Raw genomic sequence first — 19,143 nt, forward strand, 5'->3', positions numbered from 1 at the left:
GCTGCACTTGAATACAATAAAAATGCTTTATAAAAGGTTCAAATTAGTCATTATTAAAGCAAAAATATGGCAAGTTTGTGATGAACCAAAAAAAGAAAAGCTAGTGAAGTTATTTTGTGTTTTCAGAGCTGCAACTACTTACTTCCTGTTTGAGCAGGGGATGTCCAACTTCCTGCGCTTGCTACACCAAACCCATGACAACGAGCTTAGCAAACAATATTTCCATCAAAATTATACTTTCTTCTTGTAGTCACCCACCGTTTAGTCACCGATCGGGCGGCCGTGGAGCTTTTGGGCGTAACTCGAACCGACCCTCTTTGTGCCCTCGCGCCGTTTACTTCAGCTGCACACAACAGCTGGGAATCTGGCCTGTCACAGTACAGCGAGCCCATTCAGCCAGGCAACACTGGGAAAAGGGGGTTTTCCACGGTGTGAAACGCACGTGACACACTAAAGAGACGTGCACGGGGGGCGCAGATTAAGTAGCGCCAACGTTTTTGTGGCGAGGGCATGCTCTCTGGTTGCAGCTGGAGGCTTGCAGACCTTTGAAAGGAAGAAGAGAAGCACAAATCCTAAAAAAAAAAAAAAAACCTTGCTCAAAATTAGAAAAAGTTTTCTGTTTTTTATTACAAAAATAATGCACATCTTAAAATATAGGACTGTTGTCAGTTTGAATAAAATCTGTACATATTTTTACAGTTTTTGAATATATAGGGCTTTGATGGGATTAAAAAAGGCAAAAGATTGCACTTAAAGGATTCCCGTCTTCCAAACAGAATAAATACCAATTTAGTTACACTTGTCATTAAAAAAATAAATTTTTATGTAATTATTTAAACAGAAAATGTTCAATTAAAAAGAGAATAGAATAAAATAGCACCACATAAACAATTAGGTGTCTAGATTAAAAAATAATAATAATAATAAAGAGAAGCTTATACATCCTTTCCCTAAATCTTACAATCCAATGTTTGGTTTTTGGGCTAAATGTCAAGAAAGTGCAATGTTTTGTAAATGTAATTGGACATATTGAGGTATATATATCATTGGATTGGATATTGCATTGACAAATCTCCTCCTACTGCAATAAATTCTTGCAGCTCACCGAGAGAACTCTCAGAAAACGACGTGGGGTTTCCATGCACTCACCCAAATCAAATGTACAGACTTCTCAAGAAAAACTGGGGGTGCATTTTGGTTTTACATCATTAAAAATAAAAACTCTTTGAAGGAAGCTGACTGATTTCGTTGGTTCCTTTACAGTCAAATGTCTCTGAATTGGAATCCCCATCCTGAATGATTTCTTTTTTTGCATTGTAGTGCAGCTTTTCAGTGTTCAAAAGGGGTCAGAAAGCGTTCTTGACCATGTCGCGTTTATAGTCGAGCGCACTCTTCACAATGGTTCAGGTACTCCGCAGCGTCTGTGTCGTTGAACCTGGCGAGGCACTGCGGGCACTGCAGCTCCGACAGGCCCGGGCTCATCCAGGCCGAGCTCGGCTTCGCCGCAGCAGCCGCTGGTGCCTGCTGCCTCTCGGCAGAGCTCCTCAACAGAGGCTCCGGAGAGTCCTTACTCCGCTTGGACGAGATCCGGTGTCCTATGTGGACGCGACACAAGGGAACCACGTCTCTGCTCTCTCTGTTTGCACCTTGCTGTAAAAGTGAAAACAGCGTTAAGTCATTCACTAAAGGAAGCTTCTATAAAACATTTATCTGACAAATAGGACGGTAATGTCACCTGCTTGTGTAGCTGCTGTTTCAACTGGGAGATCTGCTCCTTTAGATCTTCGATTTGACCTTGTGCTCTCTCTCTGTCAGCACGCTCTGACTTAAAGTCTTCGGCATAGATGAGAACCTTAACAGAAAAACAAAAAAAACTTCAGCTTAAAACTTAATTCACATCTTAAGTTAATGGTTTCTGCTTTGTTGAGATGATGCCAACCTGCTGCTCCAGCGTTTGGACCCTCTCCTGGTTTTGTCTCCCGACCTCCTCAACCTCCCTCTCCAGCCGGGTGCACTCCCGTATCTTCTCCTCCAGTAAGGTGTTGAGGCGAGAAATCTCCTGCTGAAGTAGGCCTGAGCTGACGGGGCCCACGAGCGGCACGAACCCCTGCCCGCTGCTCTCCTTCAGCCTCTGACACAAACCACGGATGTAGTCCTCTCTGCTGGAGTCGTACTTCTGCCACTGAGAGTTCAGGCCCTGCACCTTCAAAACAGCCGTCCAGACAGGCCATGTTAGAGACTTTCATCATAAAAACAACCTTCATGACATTCAAGGGAACATTTGAGAAATAAAAAAATAATAGACTTCTTACATATTCCACACGTTGCTTTAGCTGTTGATTCTCTTCCTGTAGTTGACGAATTTGAGATTTAATTGAAGTAGAGTCCGACAAGTCCGATGGCTGATGGGAGAAAAGTGGAGGAGAAATTACAAAAACATCAAATTTTGATATATAACAATGACAACTTTTGAGAAAAGGTGAATTACACACACACCTCTTTCACTTTTTGTTGCTGGGGGATCTCCTCCATCACTCCTCTTGCTCCCCTTTTCTCTTCCAGCCTGCCCAGCAGCTCCTGGCACACCTTCACAGTAGCCCCTAGCTGGCCACGGAGCTGGTCGGCCTCCTCGGCCAGGGACGTGCAGAGAACGGATCTGGTGGCTTCGGTCTGCTCCTTTTCTGACAGGGCCGTCTGGAGCCTTTGGATCTCCTGGTCCTTTTCGTGGTCCGGCTGACACCGGACTCTTTCCAGCTCCAGCTCTTTTTCCCTGAGTAACGTGTTCAGCCTCTGGATCTCCTAAAGAAGAAGTCAAATGGAGGTGTCAAGCAAATGGAATTAATTGAGATTTACTGTAAATAAAACATGTATATTTTTTTATTACTTTGTGTTTTTATTTGCTGAAGTACATAATAATATTTGTAATTATAACTTTAAATAACCAAAAATGACCTTAAAGGTCATTTTCCACTTCACATTTGACATCTGTTGATGGTGCGTTCAGGTACCCAGAGCTGCATGTCTCACCTCAGCCTGTCGCGCTGCCTTCAGGTCCGTGTCTTTCCTCTTCTGCTTCACTTTGATGATTTCTTTCACTAAACTTTCCACCAAAGAGTTGGACGGACCGACGAGCACGGGCTCGTTATCCCCCACCGTCATGTAGATCCTCTCGTACCGCCCTAGCCGGGCTTTTAAATCTGCGATGATGTTGTCCTTGACGTTGATTTGCTTGTGGAGAAGCTCGATTTCCTGGCGCTTCTCGTGGTAAAGCGTATTCAGCACGCTGAAGCTCCGCGTCTTCTCCCTGGCCACGTCGATATCTGCTTTAACGCTGGGGTTATCCATGTCCTGGCTCGGTTCGGTTTGACAGACGGGGTTGAAGTCGCTCTAAGAATCCAGCATTTGACACCTTCTGGCCGTGCTCGCTGGTGTTCAGAAATACTCTGAGAGGGTAAATTCTGTCGGAGATTTTGGTATTTCAGTGTCGGGGATTTCCTAAAGGGAACTTCCCCGCGGACTTTTTTCAGCTTCGTCAAAACGGAGCCATGCCTGCCATCTCTCAAACGGATTTGTTGAGCGCCATTGGTGGAAAAAACAAGGGTTTACGCGCGTTTTTTTTCTTTTGGCAGAGTTCTGACAAACTATAAATCTGTATTTAAAAAAAAAAAAAAAGTTCCGAGTACAAACGCAACTGCTGCGTTCAAGTCCGTCGCTCATTTGAACTTTTCAAAGAAGCGAGCGCATTTTAAATAAAAAAAGAAAGTTTATCCGACATAAATAATATATAACTGTCTTAACTGTGTATTGTGTGTCATATATTATATATATGAATTACACAACAACCCTACTTTTGGTTTTACTGCGTTATCCGACCCATCGTGGGGGCGCTGTTAGCCTAATTGGCACCATGTGTGGCTTCAAAACATTATTAATTTCCCAGAGGACTTCTCAGAGTTTCCAACACACCTGACACGAGGGAACATCAAAGCATCGAAGGATGTCAGAGCAAATTTCCCACTCAGTTGATTCTCTTTTGGGTCCGGTTTTTTACTTTCCCTATTAACATTAAACGCACCATCCCTTCCGCGTGCAGTGAAGCTCTGACAGCCCAGGTCACAAAAAGTGACTGTTTGGCTCTCTTAATGGCTGAATTTGACGTCTATATTTGCTGGTGTTTAGTGTAGCAGCCCAGTTTAGGGATTATCAAAAGCTTTTTATAATATATAGGAAAAGGGTTCCAATGTTGGATCCTGATCTCACTTTTTCACTGCAATAATTACACTTCTTATCATTCCTGGGAGATCCTGTAAAAAGGACAACACTGCAGGTTATTTAAAAAACAACATTAATAAAATATGATTACATCACATTGTTGAATATGCAGAAAAATAAACAAATAAAGGAAAAGCATAATATCAAAACACTTATCGCTAAGGTTTTGCAGAGGTATTATTGCTAGTAATTGCAATTAAAAAAATTAAGAATGCAAAGCAATACAGTTGTTCAGAGAAAACTGTGCATTATGTTTTTTTGTATTTATGTTTATAGTTCTTTGCAATTTAACTAATTTTTAAGAGATCTGCTTATGTCTGAACCTGCAGGAGTATAATCGTCCATACCGCCTTCAGGAAGTGAAATACTGAAGGGCAAACGCCGATCACTAAACACTAGATTGGTTATTTTTGGAGCCCATTTTTTTTTCGAGGATATGCAGATTTAGATCAATAGTTTTCATTTCAAAAGCGGATATTTTATTCATTTTTGCTTGCATTTTTTTAAATTCTACAAGTAAATTTACTATGATCTAATTTGACCTTCAAACGACTATAAACTTCTTAACATTTGGGATCAAAATGAAACTACTGTCTAGACAGTAGGAGTAGCGTTCACTTCATTTTCAGTTTTATAAAAGGATCACCGTTGTCTACTGGCCAGTGGGGAGTCCCAGGTAGTTTTTAGGTCAAACTCAACGTGACACAAGCAAATGTGGGCGAGATCACATGGCAGTCATGCGTCTCTTAACAGGGGCAACAAAGACCTATAGCTTGAAGAAGACGTCTTGAAAAACATTTGATTTGAACTTAATTCAGATCAGCCCAGATACTTTGATGTGTTTCTATGAAGGGCCCTGAAGAGGAAATGTGTGCGTTTTAGGTGGAAGTGTGCTTTCCCACCTGTCCTCACACCCTAACCTGATTTGCTTTCACATCAATTCATAACTCAGTTTATCTGACTAATATCTCCCTGAGGTTTTCTGACGATGTCTGAGACTTTCTAACAAGCAGTCAATGGATGGACCTTCTCGAAAGTGGATCCTTCTGAACTTAAAAACATGGCATCGCTTACTTAAGACACAAGTTGAATTCCCATTTTTTTCTTTTTTTCAATTTTGCTTTTTTAGGTCACTTTATAGCCCTCTAATGTTCTTTTTTAAGTATTTGTTAAATAATCAACTGGTTGCCTTTTATTTTATTTTTTTAACTTTGAAATTAATTAAACTTAATAAATAGGTGTTTTGTGATAAAAAAAAACAAAGTTTCCAAATTTAAAGAATGACCTTTTACACAAATAAAATCCCTCGAACCCTCCTTATATGTGTCATATGACCACATTTATACATTATTTAAAATTATTTAACAGTTTTCCATTATTTTTAATATATGTAAGATGTCTTTCGAGGAAAGTTTAACAATACAAATTCCAGTTACGTCACAAACACACACCGGAGTCAACTGAAACGTGGTCGGCAGCTTTTATTTTCTGAAAACTTTATAAAAGAATAAATGACAGTATTTGATATTTACAATGCAATGTAAAAATACTTTACATGGTAAAAACATACACATAATCTCACTGTTGTTTGCTTAGCTTTATAAAACACCACCAAACATCCAACTTTTAGAGTTTATACCTAAAAAATAATAATAAAAAGCACAGCAAAACCAAAAGCATTAAAAAAAACATGTGTGGAGTAGAAAAGTAGGTTTTATCATAGGGAAATAAAAAACAATATGAAAGTAAAAACTTGAATTGTACAGAAAGAGAATATAGCCAGCTATCTCTCATTTTAGCTTGAGAAGACAGGGTGGACACTCGTTTTTTCAGACTCTCATCTGAAACTGTTTCAGCATTCATACCTTTCACTGTAAGATGTGTTTGTTGAACTTTTAAAGTAATATTTAGGTGCAAAACCCTTGATTTAACCCACAAAGAGGACAAGAAAGGCATCTATTTGGGTTTAACAAACAATTTTTATGCAGGATGTGATCACATCTGCTTACAGTGATTAAGGTCAATCATTTATCCCCTGACTCAAAGCTGTACCTTTATTCTTTTTTTATCCACCCCCGTGTTTTATTATTTCTCTGCCCCCACAGAATAAAACTGACATTAACTCTGAAGTGAAAGTGAAGGCCACCGCTCATAAACAGACATGCTATTTGAGAAATGCCCACTAGGGGGCGTCTGTGCAACAAAAATGGTTTAACTTGTGGGGAAAAAAATGTAAATTAAACAGGAATAACACATTTTTTTTACAACAATTTCAGATCCAAAGGCTTTCTTGCTTTCATCAAAAGTTTTATATGCATCTTTTTAAGTTTGAGAAACAATCCAGATGTGCTTAAAGGCAGCACACTTGACCCATAGCTGCATATGTGTTGTAAAAAAAAAGAAAAAGGGCTCAACTAAAACCTAATCTTCAACACTGACATGCAGCTTTTATGATCTCCTGTCATGCTCCTAGCACTGCATCTTACGAACACTCCTGGAAATCCTCTTGAACTCGCGCTGTCCCTTCTGCCAGCGCTTCAGCGAGGTGATGACCAGGTGGCTCTCTGTCTTCTGGCCCATGACCAGGTAGGCAGTGTTGATGTCATTCATCTCCTCGCAGATGCACTGCATCCCGTCCCGCAGTAAGAGCGGCATCTTCCTCAGGTCGCGCTCGGTCACGCCGTTCACCATGTATATGATCTTGCTCTTTGTCTCAGGGACTATTTTGGTGTCTCTGTTGATGTATGAGATGTCTTTGACCTTGATTTTCATAGCTTGACACAGATATGGAGAGAAGGAAGATTGTCAGGTCATGAATAACATGCCACATTTATGTGCTATAAGAGCATGACTCTCATACTCCTGAATAAGATTATGTTTGTTTAGTTTGACAACAGGCCTCATAGTGCTGGTTTCAAATCCAGCCAGGTCCTTTCTATGTGGAGTTTGCATGTCCAGCTTCCTCCCACAGTCCACAAACATGCTTCATAGATATCCTTAAATTGCCCCTAGGTGTGCATGTATGTAAGCCTGCAACAGACTAGTGATCTCTTCAGGGTACCCAACCTTTGATTAACAATAGCTATGTTGACCCCATGACCCCAAAAAGGGATAAAGCGGATTCTGAAGATGGATAGTTTGGCGTGCAGGTTATGTTGACAGAAACGAAACCGTGGTGTAAAGATAGAGCAGTCGACCTCTGATCAGAAGAAGACAGGTTCGATTCCTGCATTTGTCGAAATGTTGGGGAAGACACTGAACCCCACACTGCCTCTGGTGATTATAGGTGTATGAATGGAACTGTAACTGTAAAGTGCTTTGGGCCTTCTATCACTATTTTAATATACATTTAACCTTGTCCTTACCTCACTCTAGTTACGTTAAGCAAGTTGTATTTGTGCCAAAACAAAAGAAAAGGCAAGGAAACATGAAATTTACTTCCCAAATCACACACAAATTTATAAAAAGCTCAGACATATAATATTTTTTTTTGTTAGTAGGCTTTTTATCCATGGCACCCTAAGTATTTCCCTAAGAAAATGGTTATTCCTGTGATGAATGAAAGGTAACGCTGTTTTGATGTTCTTTCCTCACGTCTTAACCTTTTGGTATCTGAATTTAAAAAAATGTTACTTTTGTTTTTGCTTTCATGTAGAAGCTAAATTTAGGTAATTTGAGGGTTGGATACATTTTCCCCTCAATATAGGCATCAGCAAGTTAAATTATTAAAGTTGAAGTATTTTTCATTTTAGACGTTTTCCACGTCGGTTCCGTTAAGAAAATCACATTTTGAACTTTAATATACGTTTTTTTTTTTTTTTTATAAAGTTTCTTTTAGAACTGTATCTATTGTCTTTATAGCCTGTTAAGATAAAAATAAATAAATAAATAAACTTACCAAAGTCATTCTTGCACAAACTGTCCACAATTTCGTTGTCCTTCTCATCAGTTTCTTTGCATGCGTCACACACTCTGGGTGCTAAACACAAACCATAAATAACATTAACTTTATTATTCCATATATTTGAGGTAATATCAGTGAAATGTCTCACTTTCACAACTTAATTTACAAAAAAAAATGGAACACATTTCGTAGTGTCATCAGTTTTCCACTTTACAAGTGGTTGGAGTCCCTCAGGTCACTGTTTCTGGACACCTTACCTTCTTCGGTGACTGGCACGAGGTTCTCGTTGTCCACAGGTGGGATGCACAGGTCGTTGTCCGGCGGGAAGCGCTCACAGTCCAGCATCTTCGGCCACGGGAAGCCGAAGGCGGACATGACGGGGGCGCAGCCGCGCTTGACGCTCTCGCACAGGGACCTGCACGGCTGGATGGGCTCGTCCAAGTCATCCAGACAGACGGGCGCGAAGAGCGAGCAGAGGAACTTCCGGGTGTCCGGGTGGCATTGCTTCTGCACCAGGGGGATCCAGGAGGCCGCCTGCTGCAGAACCTCGGTCATGGTCTCGTGGCCCAGCAGGTTCGGCAGGCGCATCTCCGTGTACTCCATGTCGTGGCAGAGCAGCAGGCTGGCGGGGATCTGCTTGCAGCTGTTCCGTTTGAACAGCAGCTCGTGCTGGTCGAAGTTGAAAAGCCCCAGGCTGCAGCGGGTTGCTGTGAGCAGCAGCACAGTGGAGATCAGGGCTCTCATGGTGGTCGTCTTCAAAAGCTGGGTTGGTCCTCGTGGATGGAGCGCGCGCCTGTGGCCAGCTCCCACTGTTAACTGGAGGTTTTCTTCCAGACATGTCTGGGAGGAGTCTGCGCAAAGACCTCATCCCCATCCTGCACAGTTGGCTTCCTCGTGTCAGGTGAACCTATTTGTCTTCTCAAAGAAAGAAAAAAAAATCTTTTTTCTCTCCAGTTGTTCCTCTGGGTCTCGGAGACATAATGCTTTCTAATTGTAGCTCCTAGTATTTTATCACCAGTCATTTCCCTGACAGCCTTCCTCCCTTTTTCGTCTCCAGCCCTGCATGAAATCATAACAGAATCTGTCTGACAGCTTTTCCTCATTAGGCTTAAATCAGCAGAAACATACCCGGAGTGATCCCTCAGCTCGCTGTGTTTCGACCCGTGCTGTAAATAGTTTGGAAATGTCAGTGGGGGCATTTAGCTCAGTTCAATGGAGCGTTAATTTTCCATCATTAGGAGTGGTGAAATCCTCTGGGCAGGTCTGCAGGTTCATACCACATGGTGAAATATGGCTTGGCCTGGTGTGAGAAGCAGACCTCCACTCAGCACACCCGGGGGTGAAACCAAATCTGCTCCCGCTGCCCTGGCCCCCGTCGGCCCCCACACCCCGCCAGGCTTCACGCAACAATGTGATTGCTCGCAGACTTGGACCTCAGAACAAGTGGATTTTTTTATGTTTCGAGACTCAGATTCTTCATCTGTGCAAACAAGTGCATGCTGGGGGTTCTGCGACAGCAGAAAAGTAAAATGCAAACACTATCTATCTTACATTAATATGCCAATATTGTTTGCCGTTTTTGTTGCACTGCTAATGTTAGGAGGAGAGTGTGAGGACTGTAAGCTAGCAGGAGAGAATGAAAGCAATGGGATGATGGGAAATGAGGGCAGGCTTACTCTTGGCCAACAGTGCTGTCAGTCAGGCAAATTTCTAATGAACTACTGCCACTATACAGAAACTATGTCCTAGAAAACTACACAGGTTTTTGATATGGGTTAAAAACGGCATAATCATAACTAAAAGACCACTGGGGAAACATTTAAAATAGATCAAACATCCATCTGTTTATGCAATTCATGCCATTAGAGTAAAATCCTTGTACCATAATTTAAAACCTCCTAAAATATTGGAGTATTAAAGAGACTCAGTTGTGTTTAGATCCCTCTTTATCTTTGGATGGCAGTTGGTAATCTACACGACTCTAAGCATCATCCTGAGGTGCACTAATGAGCTCGTTAACGTCAAATGCTTCCTCTCTATGATCATTTTCAGAAATCTATGCCATTCCAGGAGAATTATACTTGTCATAGTTGTGCATTCAAAAGACTGTAGACCGTTCCTGCTTGGCAGAATTGATGGTTCTGTTGCACAGGTCTAATAGAGTCAGCATGGGGTTTGTGGAGCAGATGTTTGACAATATAATAACTCACTCCATATTATGAATGTGTTTTATGCATACATTACATTTTATAGAATATATTATAAATGTTCCAATGTAAAAGTGTTTTTTCTTTCCATGCATTTTCTTAACCCACTGTATCTCTTTTGGGGTTGTGAGGTTGTCTGAGACTGTCCCAGTTGCTGTTGGGTGAAGGCAGGGTACACCCTGGAAAGGTCACCGGTCTGTCGCAGGGTCACACAATCACACACACACACCTAGGGACACTTACCTATAAAGCATGCTTTTAAACGGAGGAGTTCCCAGAGAAAACCCATGCAAGTCCACACAGAAAGGTCCCAACTGGGATTCAAACTAGGACATTCTCGCTGTGAGGAGAAAGTGCTAACCAGTGCACCACTGTGCAACCCCATCGATTTTTTGTAAATAATATTTGCTTTCACTTGATTATTTTAGATAGTCAATAGGGATCTTTGTAATAAAAACAGCCCCCAAGTACTGAATTTGAAAGGAGTTTATGCAACAAAAAATGGAAATGAAGTGTCAGAAATTTATGTTTTATTTTTCATTCTCTTCTACCTGTTTGTTGTTAAATTTAGATCAACACAAGACCTAACCATGATAAGTTATTTCAGTTTAAATTCAGAATATGCCTTTTCTAAATGAAACTGATATAATTAAGAGGCAAAACAGAAAAAAAAACTTGACTGGAAAGCATGTGTTGGCATTTCGCCATCTGCTTCTAGGCCAATACAGCCATAGCTATGGTTACACGAAATGATCAGTGTAACCTCTAAAATGCAGGGACCCCTTATAGCACATGGTTCTGTACTGTTTTCTTGGAAAATCTGGATTTTTTTCTTTGCAATATTTTTTTCTTTCATGAATCCCTTCACGAACAACAGGTCACAGATGAAGAACAACACTTCACGAAACAGCCCAGCAACAAGGCAGACAGGGTTTTCTGTTTGGGGTCTGTCTGGATTATTGTGGCGAGCAGAGCCTTCTGTTGGGCTTTTGCTCTTTGACCCCTGATGGTTCCTGAAACTCACGCTGGGAAGAGCTCTCAGGGAATATTTACAACTCAGAGCAAAGAGCAAGCGGCTTTGCATTCAGGAGTGCTTTCTGAGTGACCCTGTTCCCACATGGAGCCAGTCACTCAGCAGTGATCTCCAGCCACCTTTTCCCATGCGGGCACATGTTTCTGTCTTCTCTCGTTTCAATCTTATCATGGAAATGGAGCATTTCCTTTGAGCTGCTGATTTGATCCTTTTCCAGTTTTTACAATTATTTTCCCACAAAAAAATGAAAGTAAAGTAACAAAACTATCTTTGTAGCTCCAAACACAAATGTAACAAATGAAAAAATGTGTGGGAACAAAGATCTGTGCCTTGTTTCTTTCTAATGACCTTGGATCATTTTAAGGTTGCCTTCGTCAAGCTGTTTTGGGTTACTAATGTGGTCAAATCTTTGGTCATACATCATAAAAACAGATTTCCTCTATGTGTGCTAGCCTAAATTGATGAATGAGTGCACAGGGAAAAGCAATCAGGCAGACCTCTTATATCAGGAGCTTTAGGGTAAGAAAAAAACCCACTTCTTTTTCAATTTTAGTAACAGTTGTAGAGGGTCACTAAATGACCCGCAATGACCCCTAGAATACCAGACGCAGATTCAAGTGTAAATAAAGGTTTGGCATTCACTCACAGTTGTAACAAGACTACAAGGACACATTCTGTGTGAGGGCTGAGCAGCTCCGTCAAACAAAACCTACACTTTATTCTGTAAAATTAACTGCTTCAGATTAGAAAAACACAACCTCAGAACACGATTTGACCTATATGTTCAATCATAGGAAGATCTAACTGTACCTATGTTGTTTCTGCTTCTCCTTAATAAGCTTTAGTAAGGTCTTCTGGATTCCAGCTGTCCTTACATGAAGGCAGAATCGGTCATCTCAAGTCCCTTAATGTCATGACCAGAATGCCTTACCAGATTTATTTGGAAAGACTGACACAAATAAATGTTATTCAAGAAATCCCACCTCGGAAAATAACAATATGCAAAAACCCATCTCGATGGGGTTTTTGGCATCTTTTGGCATTTTTCTCATGATGGAGGACATACTTAAAAAAATATGCTAAAAATGTTATTTCTAAGCATTTATTTATTTAAATCATTGTGAATCAGGAGGAGACAACAAAAATTCAGTTTGAAAAAGAGCATATTTATGATGTAGAAAATACGCCAGGCAGACACAAGCTCTCTGTTCTGCTCCATTCTGATGCATCCACTTGTATTAGACTACTAGAACCACTAACATCTTCATTCTCCTCGTCTGAGCTGACATCTGGCTCAAAACTGTACGGCTGGATAACTCTGATAGTGCTCGCCACTATTGGTAGGTTAAGGTTGTGAGGGGCTGAAAGATAGTGGGAGTGTGTAAACAGAGAGCTCTCATTTGTAGTCCCACCCATAACTCAGAGACAAATTTCTACTGAACTACTGCTGCGCTACAGAAACTATGTCCTAGAAAACAACACTTTTTTTTGATAGTTTAAGCTAAAAACAGCACTGGAACACTTTGAAACAGATCAAAACATGATTGAAGAGGGACTTGAATTAAGAATGGAGGTAAAAACCTTTTAAATTTCTCAAAAATAAAATAGATTTATGGAAAACATAAATAATTTTAAATATTTATTGAAAAATATTTAGTGGGCATTTTTTCTTTTTTGGTCCTGTAACCTGCATCAAAGTTCTGCAGGAGGATGTAGTAAGAAATGAATTGTCATCCTGCTCACTTGAAAAACAACTGAAGTTTCTCCTGGAGCTTGTCTGAACTTTAGTGTTCCCTCCAGTCGTTTGCCTAACATTATCCATACTCCACTCAGGTCTATCCACCTAAACCTGGGTATTGAAAGATTAACTGACTTCAAGTTTCTCCAAAAAGCTGTAGTTGTTGAGGCCCAGAACACTGTATTAGTGATATAGTGATTGGAAGGTTTGTTTATTCTGTCCCTCCCTTTGAGTATGTTACAGAGGCAAAGGATGAGATCATTGTCAACGTATAATGGTGTTTTATTTTGAAAACTAGACTTTTTATCCCTCTCTTTCCACAATCATAGCCAAGTTTATCAATCTATTTATGCAAACTGATGTGATTCAGTCGCTGATCCAGAGCTAAACAAAAATTAAAATCAGTGTTACAGCATGCAGCCAGAAGCTCTAATTACTGTAAGCGTTGGATGACATGATCACATTCACTAATGACAGTGAGACCATATCATAGCAGCAGCTCTGCTATACTGTGATGTGTCTAGACAGTAAAAGCATCACATTTAAAGAAAACCTCAAAACTATTTGCAACACAAACCTAAAAGGAGTTAGTTTTTAGCTTTTATTAGACTGCAGTTGGCTTATAGTTGGCTGTGGTGCAGCGGTAGGGCGGCCGACTCCTCATAAGAGCTCAGAAGAGCTCTGTGACTGTAAAGTGCTTTGGGCCTTCAAGGAAGGTAGAAGAGGCGCTATACAAGAATATGCCATTTACCATTTAAGCCATTTACAATGCCAAATGAAAAATATATATACTATTTAAACAAACGACTGCATAAATGATTGCTTTCATCTTGACAATAAATCTAAATCTATTATTTAAATTAATAAAACTACTTGTTTGAGTCCTAGCAACAAACAAATATTACTTAAGCACGAGAAGACAAACCACAAACTACTTTTTTTTGCTCTACTCAGCTAAAGTTTTCCCTTAATCGTTTGTAAATTCCTTATTTAATAAACTTGGAAGTTAATTTATGGATAATTTACTGAAGGAAACATTGTCTCTCTCATAAAGCACTGCACTGTAATTACAAACATACTGTGTACATGTGAAATAATGGACCCACCAACATCTCTGTTTTCCTGTTTTAGAGTCAAGTCTTTACATGCAGAGGCGTGCCAGTGGACGTCCATGTACATGAACATGCATTACATCCTGTTCCTTTCACACACCTCATATATTTCATATACTGTACCCTGGCATCAACTTAGGATAGTGTCACTTCCTTTTGACTTTGCTGTAGCTGTGGATTTTTGTCTAACGGTGGGTGGAGGTAGACGGAACAAGCCCAGGGCAGTGTGTAATAAACCAGCAGAGCCCCACTGTGAGGAGAAAGACCCAAAGTTATCTCAATGTTTTGGGGGAGACACAACCCTGCACCACACTTAAATGCTGGCCTCGTATTATCTAAATGATGGCGCCCTTTTAATGCCGCGGCTTTTCCTCCACAAGACCTTGTTTTTGTGATTGCATCATTCCTGACATACGATTTTATCTTAATCAAAAAGCAAACAGTCATGCAAGTAGTTTACGTTTTATGTATATTCCCTTAAATCATTTTTGAAAGTTCCAGCTGCATTAATGCAGCAGTACCTTATGATCTTTGAATCCTTCTGACATACAGGAGTTACAGACATGATGATATTTGAAGACACTTAAAGCCTAATTATGGCACTTATTTGCATCAGGTCACAATGCCTGGACTGTAAAGCTGCAAACTAAAATAGCCGGGAAGAAGTGACAAACCTACCAACATTTGACTCAGTAATTTTGACCTGTTTTATTCAGTTTAGTTACTGGAAAAATAATAAATGCAAGATTCCATGAGATGTATTTTATTGTAAAATAGATTCCTCTCTGGAGATAACCATCCTTTAGTTTAAAAAAACAACGCAACAGCATTATTCCTGCGGCCATCCCCTCTAAAATCAATACTATGGTTTGTCAAAGTGTCAAATATTTAACTTGATTTCCAAATATGTCAAGAAATTTCATTTTAACATCTTGATTATTTTCTAAAAGATTAGTTAAAGGCCAAACGAACACCTGCCATCACATTAACTTAACCCTTGTGCAACATATGGATTTACTTTATAAGTCGTGCTTGAAAAACATTGCGGTTCTGAATGAGTAAATTCATTAGGACTAAGTAATGTAATTTAAGGAGAACATTGTGCACCAGGATAAATTTTTGCAAACTGTGTTTAAGGCATCCACACTCTCACCGCTTGGTTAAGTAAACTTTGCTGCTTTCAAACTGGAGTTTTTTTTTTTCTACATTGGCCCACCTGAACTCTGCGTGACAGGGATCTAACTAGAAACAGGAAACATTTCTCAGAGATCTTGGTCCGTTTGACGTCAGAATCTGCCACTGCAGTTGCATGTTCTATCAAATATACTCTGAGGATTAAGATGTGGTGATATTGAAATCTCAGTTTGAGAGTACCTCTATATTATATGACATTATTCATGTAGATGCCATCAGTCTTCCTCATACAGCAGGGATTGTCATGGTGTTCCACAGGGCTCTGTGCTTGGTTCAGTCCCTTTTGTCTTTAAAGTCTCACTCCAACCATATTTTTTTCTTTTGTAAAATCATTCCCAATAACCTTTCAATAACAATTGTGCAGTTTTTAGCCAAAATCAAAATAGTTTTTTTTAAGACATATTCTATGCACAGCAGTAGATTATGAGAAATAAAATTCTGGGTTGTGGCTTGCTCCCACCGATGGGGGTTGCCCATATTTTCTATTACGAAAAATATGGTATTTTTGGGTAAATCCCCCCCAACATTTTTCCAAAGAAATTCATTTAATCTAAGTAGACACAGCCATTTTTTAAGTTGACGGGGAACATCATTCTTCAAAGATTTTTTATAGGATGACAAAGTTTGCAACATGTTTGTTTTCTGTAAATTGAATAAAACCTTCTCCCCCCGTAAACATGATCTCTATTGATCACATTTTTTTTTACTGTGTACTCTAGAAGGGCTACAGTGTTCCAAGTCTGTGTACAGTACATGTGAAAACACAAGCTGTCGCTCACATTCCTGCATGTTCCAGTAAACTAGATTTTTAAAAAATGGTTCTGATGCAACATGTTTTGAAGCTCTTATATTATCCACAAAGCGAAGGGGCTAAATGAGCTCCACATGGGGTGGTGCTGTCTTCTCTTCAACCACTTTCTTAGGATTGGGTACACACATCACCCACCCATACATAAGCACATACACACACATACAGCTGTTCCTGTTCATATCTGCATCTCTGGCTGTTACTGTTACTTCATTTCAAACTTACAATAACTACAGGCAGCCAAAAACGGAACCATCTTACTTCTGGCCAGTGGAGAAGCACGTGACTATTACATTTTTAAAGCACTATCATTAGACTATGACTGGATGCACATGTGCAAAATGTCTTTAATCTGATCAAAGATGGAGACATGGCTTCCAGATTCCAGCAGCTTGCTCGCGTGGAGGAGCCGGCCGATCCTGTTCGCGTTCTGAAGCCGCCTTCAGAGTACAAACCGTCTACACATAGCGTAAAAGCCAATGCAGTAATAACTCATAATCAGAATATATTGATTACATGGACCAAATTCAGATCAACAATTGGAATAACCCATCCATCTCAATCAAAAGGAAATTTTGATCCAAATTAGTCTGATTGGGTCAGTGTTTTCCGAATGGTGTGTTTACATGAGGCATTTTTATTATCAGGCTTTTATTCTGATGACTGTGTCCATGATGCATCGTTGCAAGTTTAAACAGAAAGAAAATTGAAATTTATTCAAATCATTAATGTTAATGTAAGTTCAACGCGCCTATGACACACAGATAACAATGTCATATGGTGTAAGGAGCATAAACTTATAGGAAAACCACTACTGGGACCCTAGTACAAGATTATTATTATTTTTTTTTTTTTGAGGACAGAGAACAGAAAGGTTTGTACGATAAGTGTATAAGTGTTCACTATGACCTGTTGCTCACAGCATGCCCACAGAAGAAAAACATTTTTGCTCTATTGGTCGATCCATGAACTTGATATTTTGTGAGGGCCGATTGGGTGTCCCATCGAGGTTTTTGCCAGTGTGGGGCCTGTACTTTTTATTTTGCAGACAGTCGTATCTAGCCTTACGGGCACTTTAATGCTCAATGTATCAATCAGAGTAGGGTTGGGAATTTTTTTAAATCGGAAGCAGCAACTGTGATGTTCTAATGATGGCCATTACGCAAACCTGGGTGTGTTTGTGTGTGTGTGTAAGTACAAAGCCCCACAGCTTGAGCAGACAGCAAAGCCTCCTAGACACATGCTGAAGAAAAATAGATAGATGGATCAGCTCTGCGACTGATTAGGACAAAGTGCATGAAAGTGGCACCACTGAAAGATTGATAGTCTGTGCAATATGCTACCTGAAGTGTTTAAAAGTGTTGCTCATGATGTTGAAGGACACGCAATGAAAAGAAGAAAGATGGCCACATTGGAAAAACGTAACCCTTAAACTTTTTTGATCCCACTCGACAAAAATGGATGGGCTCTTTTTAGAGAGGAGAGAGAAAAGCTGCCATGGGCACCTTGTCTGTGTGGTGTCAGATGCAGACATTTGAACCAGTGGCCGCAGCATATATCTTCCCCTTTCAGGCCAGCCCTCACATTCTTTTCCCAGATGGTGCCTCCCCTGCTGTGGACTGCCCCAAAGAAGCCTGGCATCCCAGAGAAACCCATCCATCAAAGCAGAACCAGGCGCCTTACACTGGGCCCTGTAGGGAGCACCTGCCCTTGTGTTTTCACTTTGTGGTGAAACAATACCCCCCATAAGGCCTTCGTGCTCCACTATTTCCCTGACAGGTTAAAGGTCACAAAGGGTGCGAGACAACTGAGGGTTTGCTCACAACCCAACACTGTTGGTGTGGTCTTTACATGTCCTCAGACGCTCGTTTAATGTGACGTTCGCACTCTAGTGTGTGGTAAAGACCATTAGGAGTAAAATTACAGGCAGGTTAGAGGTTGACATGTTATTCATTTAAACAGAAGGTAACAGACCACTGAAGAAACACAAACGGGAACATTTTAAATGTCAAAAAAATGTTTTTTTGCGTATGAATAACAAACTCAACAAAAACAAAATTAGACAAAAAGTGTCAGTTAAAAAAAGTATTTAAATTCTAGATTTGAAAAAGGAAAAGTTGAGAAATTCTGGTCGGCGGTTTAAGACGGAAAAATTATTCAACTTTTTCTGGCAGATTTAGTCCAAGAGAATGATACGCCTTCCATTTTTAGTCCATCTGTTTTATATATTGTGCCCCCCCCCAACCAAACAAACATCAATGATTTGATTGAACCCAAATGTGATGCTTGAGGGTCCCTCATACATCCAAAGCATGTTTGCCCTCCACCAACAGAGCTCCATTCCCCTCTCCCCACCGGTCTTGCTAAAGGGCTCCAGGCTTGTGTGTGCGGTTATTTGTGTGTTTATGTGACTAAGTGTAAATGGAAACACTAAAAGTTGTTCCAGCTTTTTAGACGTGCAGTTAAGGGCTATTCTACAAAATGCTGCACACTTTTTCTAAAGCTCTATGACTCCAGTAACAAAGAATTTGCAGCAGCCGTAGTGAAAGGAGACTTTACACACTTTGTTGATTAAAGTAGTTGCAATGATTTATGTTCAGAATGACTCTGACTCTGAAAAAGTTGGCAGCCAGTACAAACACAGGGAATAACTTTGTTAAAAAAGCAGAATCATTTTAGAAATAAGGCAAATATAATGCTCACAAACATCAAGACCGTGTGAAATTTCAAAGAAGTCCTATGTGAAATGTTGTATTGCTTTTTTTTGTGTAATTACTCTATTTATTAAACCCTTGGCTCTGACAAAAAGGTGAGCATGGAATACAAATGTCTTTTACCATCCAAAGGCAGGGTTGCACTTCTCAAAATGTTCAGA

At 40.2% G+C, this 19,143-nt stretch overlaps 2 protein-coding genes across 2 annotated transcripts; both read right to left on the reverse strand.

Annotated features, from left to right (window-relative positions):
- Nucleotides 1–602: 602 nt before the first annotated feature.
- Nucleotides 603–4,176, reverse strand: tnip2 (TNFAIP3 interacting protein 2). The gene is made up of 6 exons (XM_024259420.2): nucleotides 3,028–4,176; nucleotides 2,497–2,799; nucleotides 2,313–2,402; nucleotides 1,940–2,203; nucleotides 1,736–1,852; nucleotides 603–1,650 (listed from the first exon to the last, which is right to left on the reverse strand). The coding sequence occupies exons 1-6, from the start codon at nucleotides 3,343–3,345 to the stop codon at nucleotides 1,375–1,377; spliced, it is 1,368 nt and encodes a 455-aa protein (XP_024115188.1). The 5' UTR covers nucleotides 3,346–4,176; the 3' UTR covers nucleotides 603–1,374.
- A 1,557-nt stretch (nucleotides 4,177–5,733) lies between these two features.
- On the reverse strand, nucleotides 5,734–9,207 carry sfrp2 (secreted frizzled-related protein 2). The gene is made up of 3 exons (XM_024259419.2): nucleotides 8,434–9,207; nucleotides 8,171–8,251; nucleotides 5,734–7,046 (listed from the first exon to the last, which is right to left on the reverse strand). The coding sequence occupies exons 1-3, from the start codon at nucleotides 8,918–8,920 to the stop codon at nucleotides 6,742–6,744; spliced, it is 873 nt and encodes a 290-aa protein (XP_024115187.1). The 5' UTR covers nucleotides 8,921–9,207; the 3' UTR covers nucleotides 5,734–6,741.
- Between the last annotated feature and the right edge of the window lie 9,936 nt (nucleotides 9,208–19,143).

Source organism: Oryzias melastigma, linkage group LG1, assembly GCF_002922805.2.
Source record: "Oryzias melastigma strain HK-1 linkage group LG1, ASM292280v2, whole genome shotgun sequence".
In the NCBI taxonomy this organism is placed as follows: domain Eukaryota; kingdom Metazoa; phylum Chordata; class Actinopteri; order Beloniformes; family Adrianichthyidae; genus Oryzias; species Oryzias melastigma.

Excerpts from the sequence above, each read along its gene's own strand:
- tnip2 (XM_024259420.2), bottom strand. The coding sequence starts at position 3,345 with ATGGATAACCCCAGCGTTAAAGCAGATATCGACGTGGCCAGGGAGAAG. Across the intron at positions 1,853-1,939 it reads TCCAAACGCTGGAGCAGCAG|GTTCTCATCTATGCCGAAGA; the intron begins GTTGGCATCATC and ends TTTTCTGTTAAG. Across the intron at positions 1,651-1,735 it reads AACAGCAGCTACACAAGCAG|CAAGGTGCAAACAGAGAGAG; the intron begins GTGACATTACCG and ends TCACTTTTACAG.
- sfrp2 (XM_024259419.2), bottom strand. The coding sequence starts at position 8,920 with ATGAGAGCCCTGATCTCCACTGTGCTGCTGCTCACAGCAACCCGCTGC. Across the intron at positions 8,252-8,433 it reads CGTGCCAGTCACCGAAGAAG|CACCCAGAGTGTGTGACGCA; the intron begins GTAAGGTGTCCA and ends GTTTGTGTTTAG. Across the intron at positions 7,047-8,170 it reads TTTGTGCAAGAATGACTTTG|CTATGAAAATCAAGGTCAAA; the intron begins GTAAGTTTATTT and ends ATCTGTGTCAAG.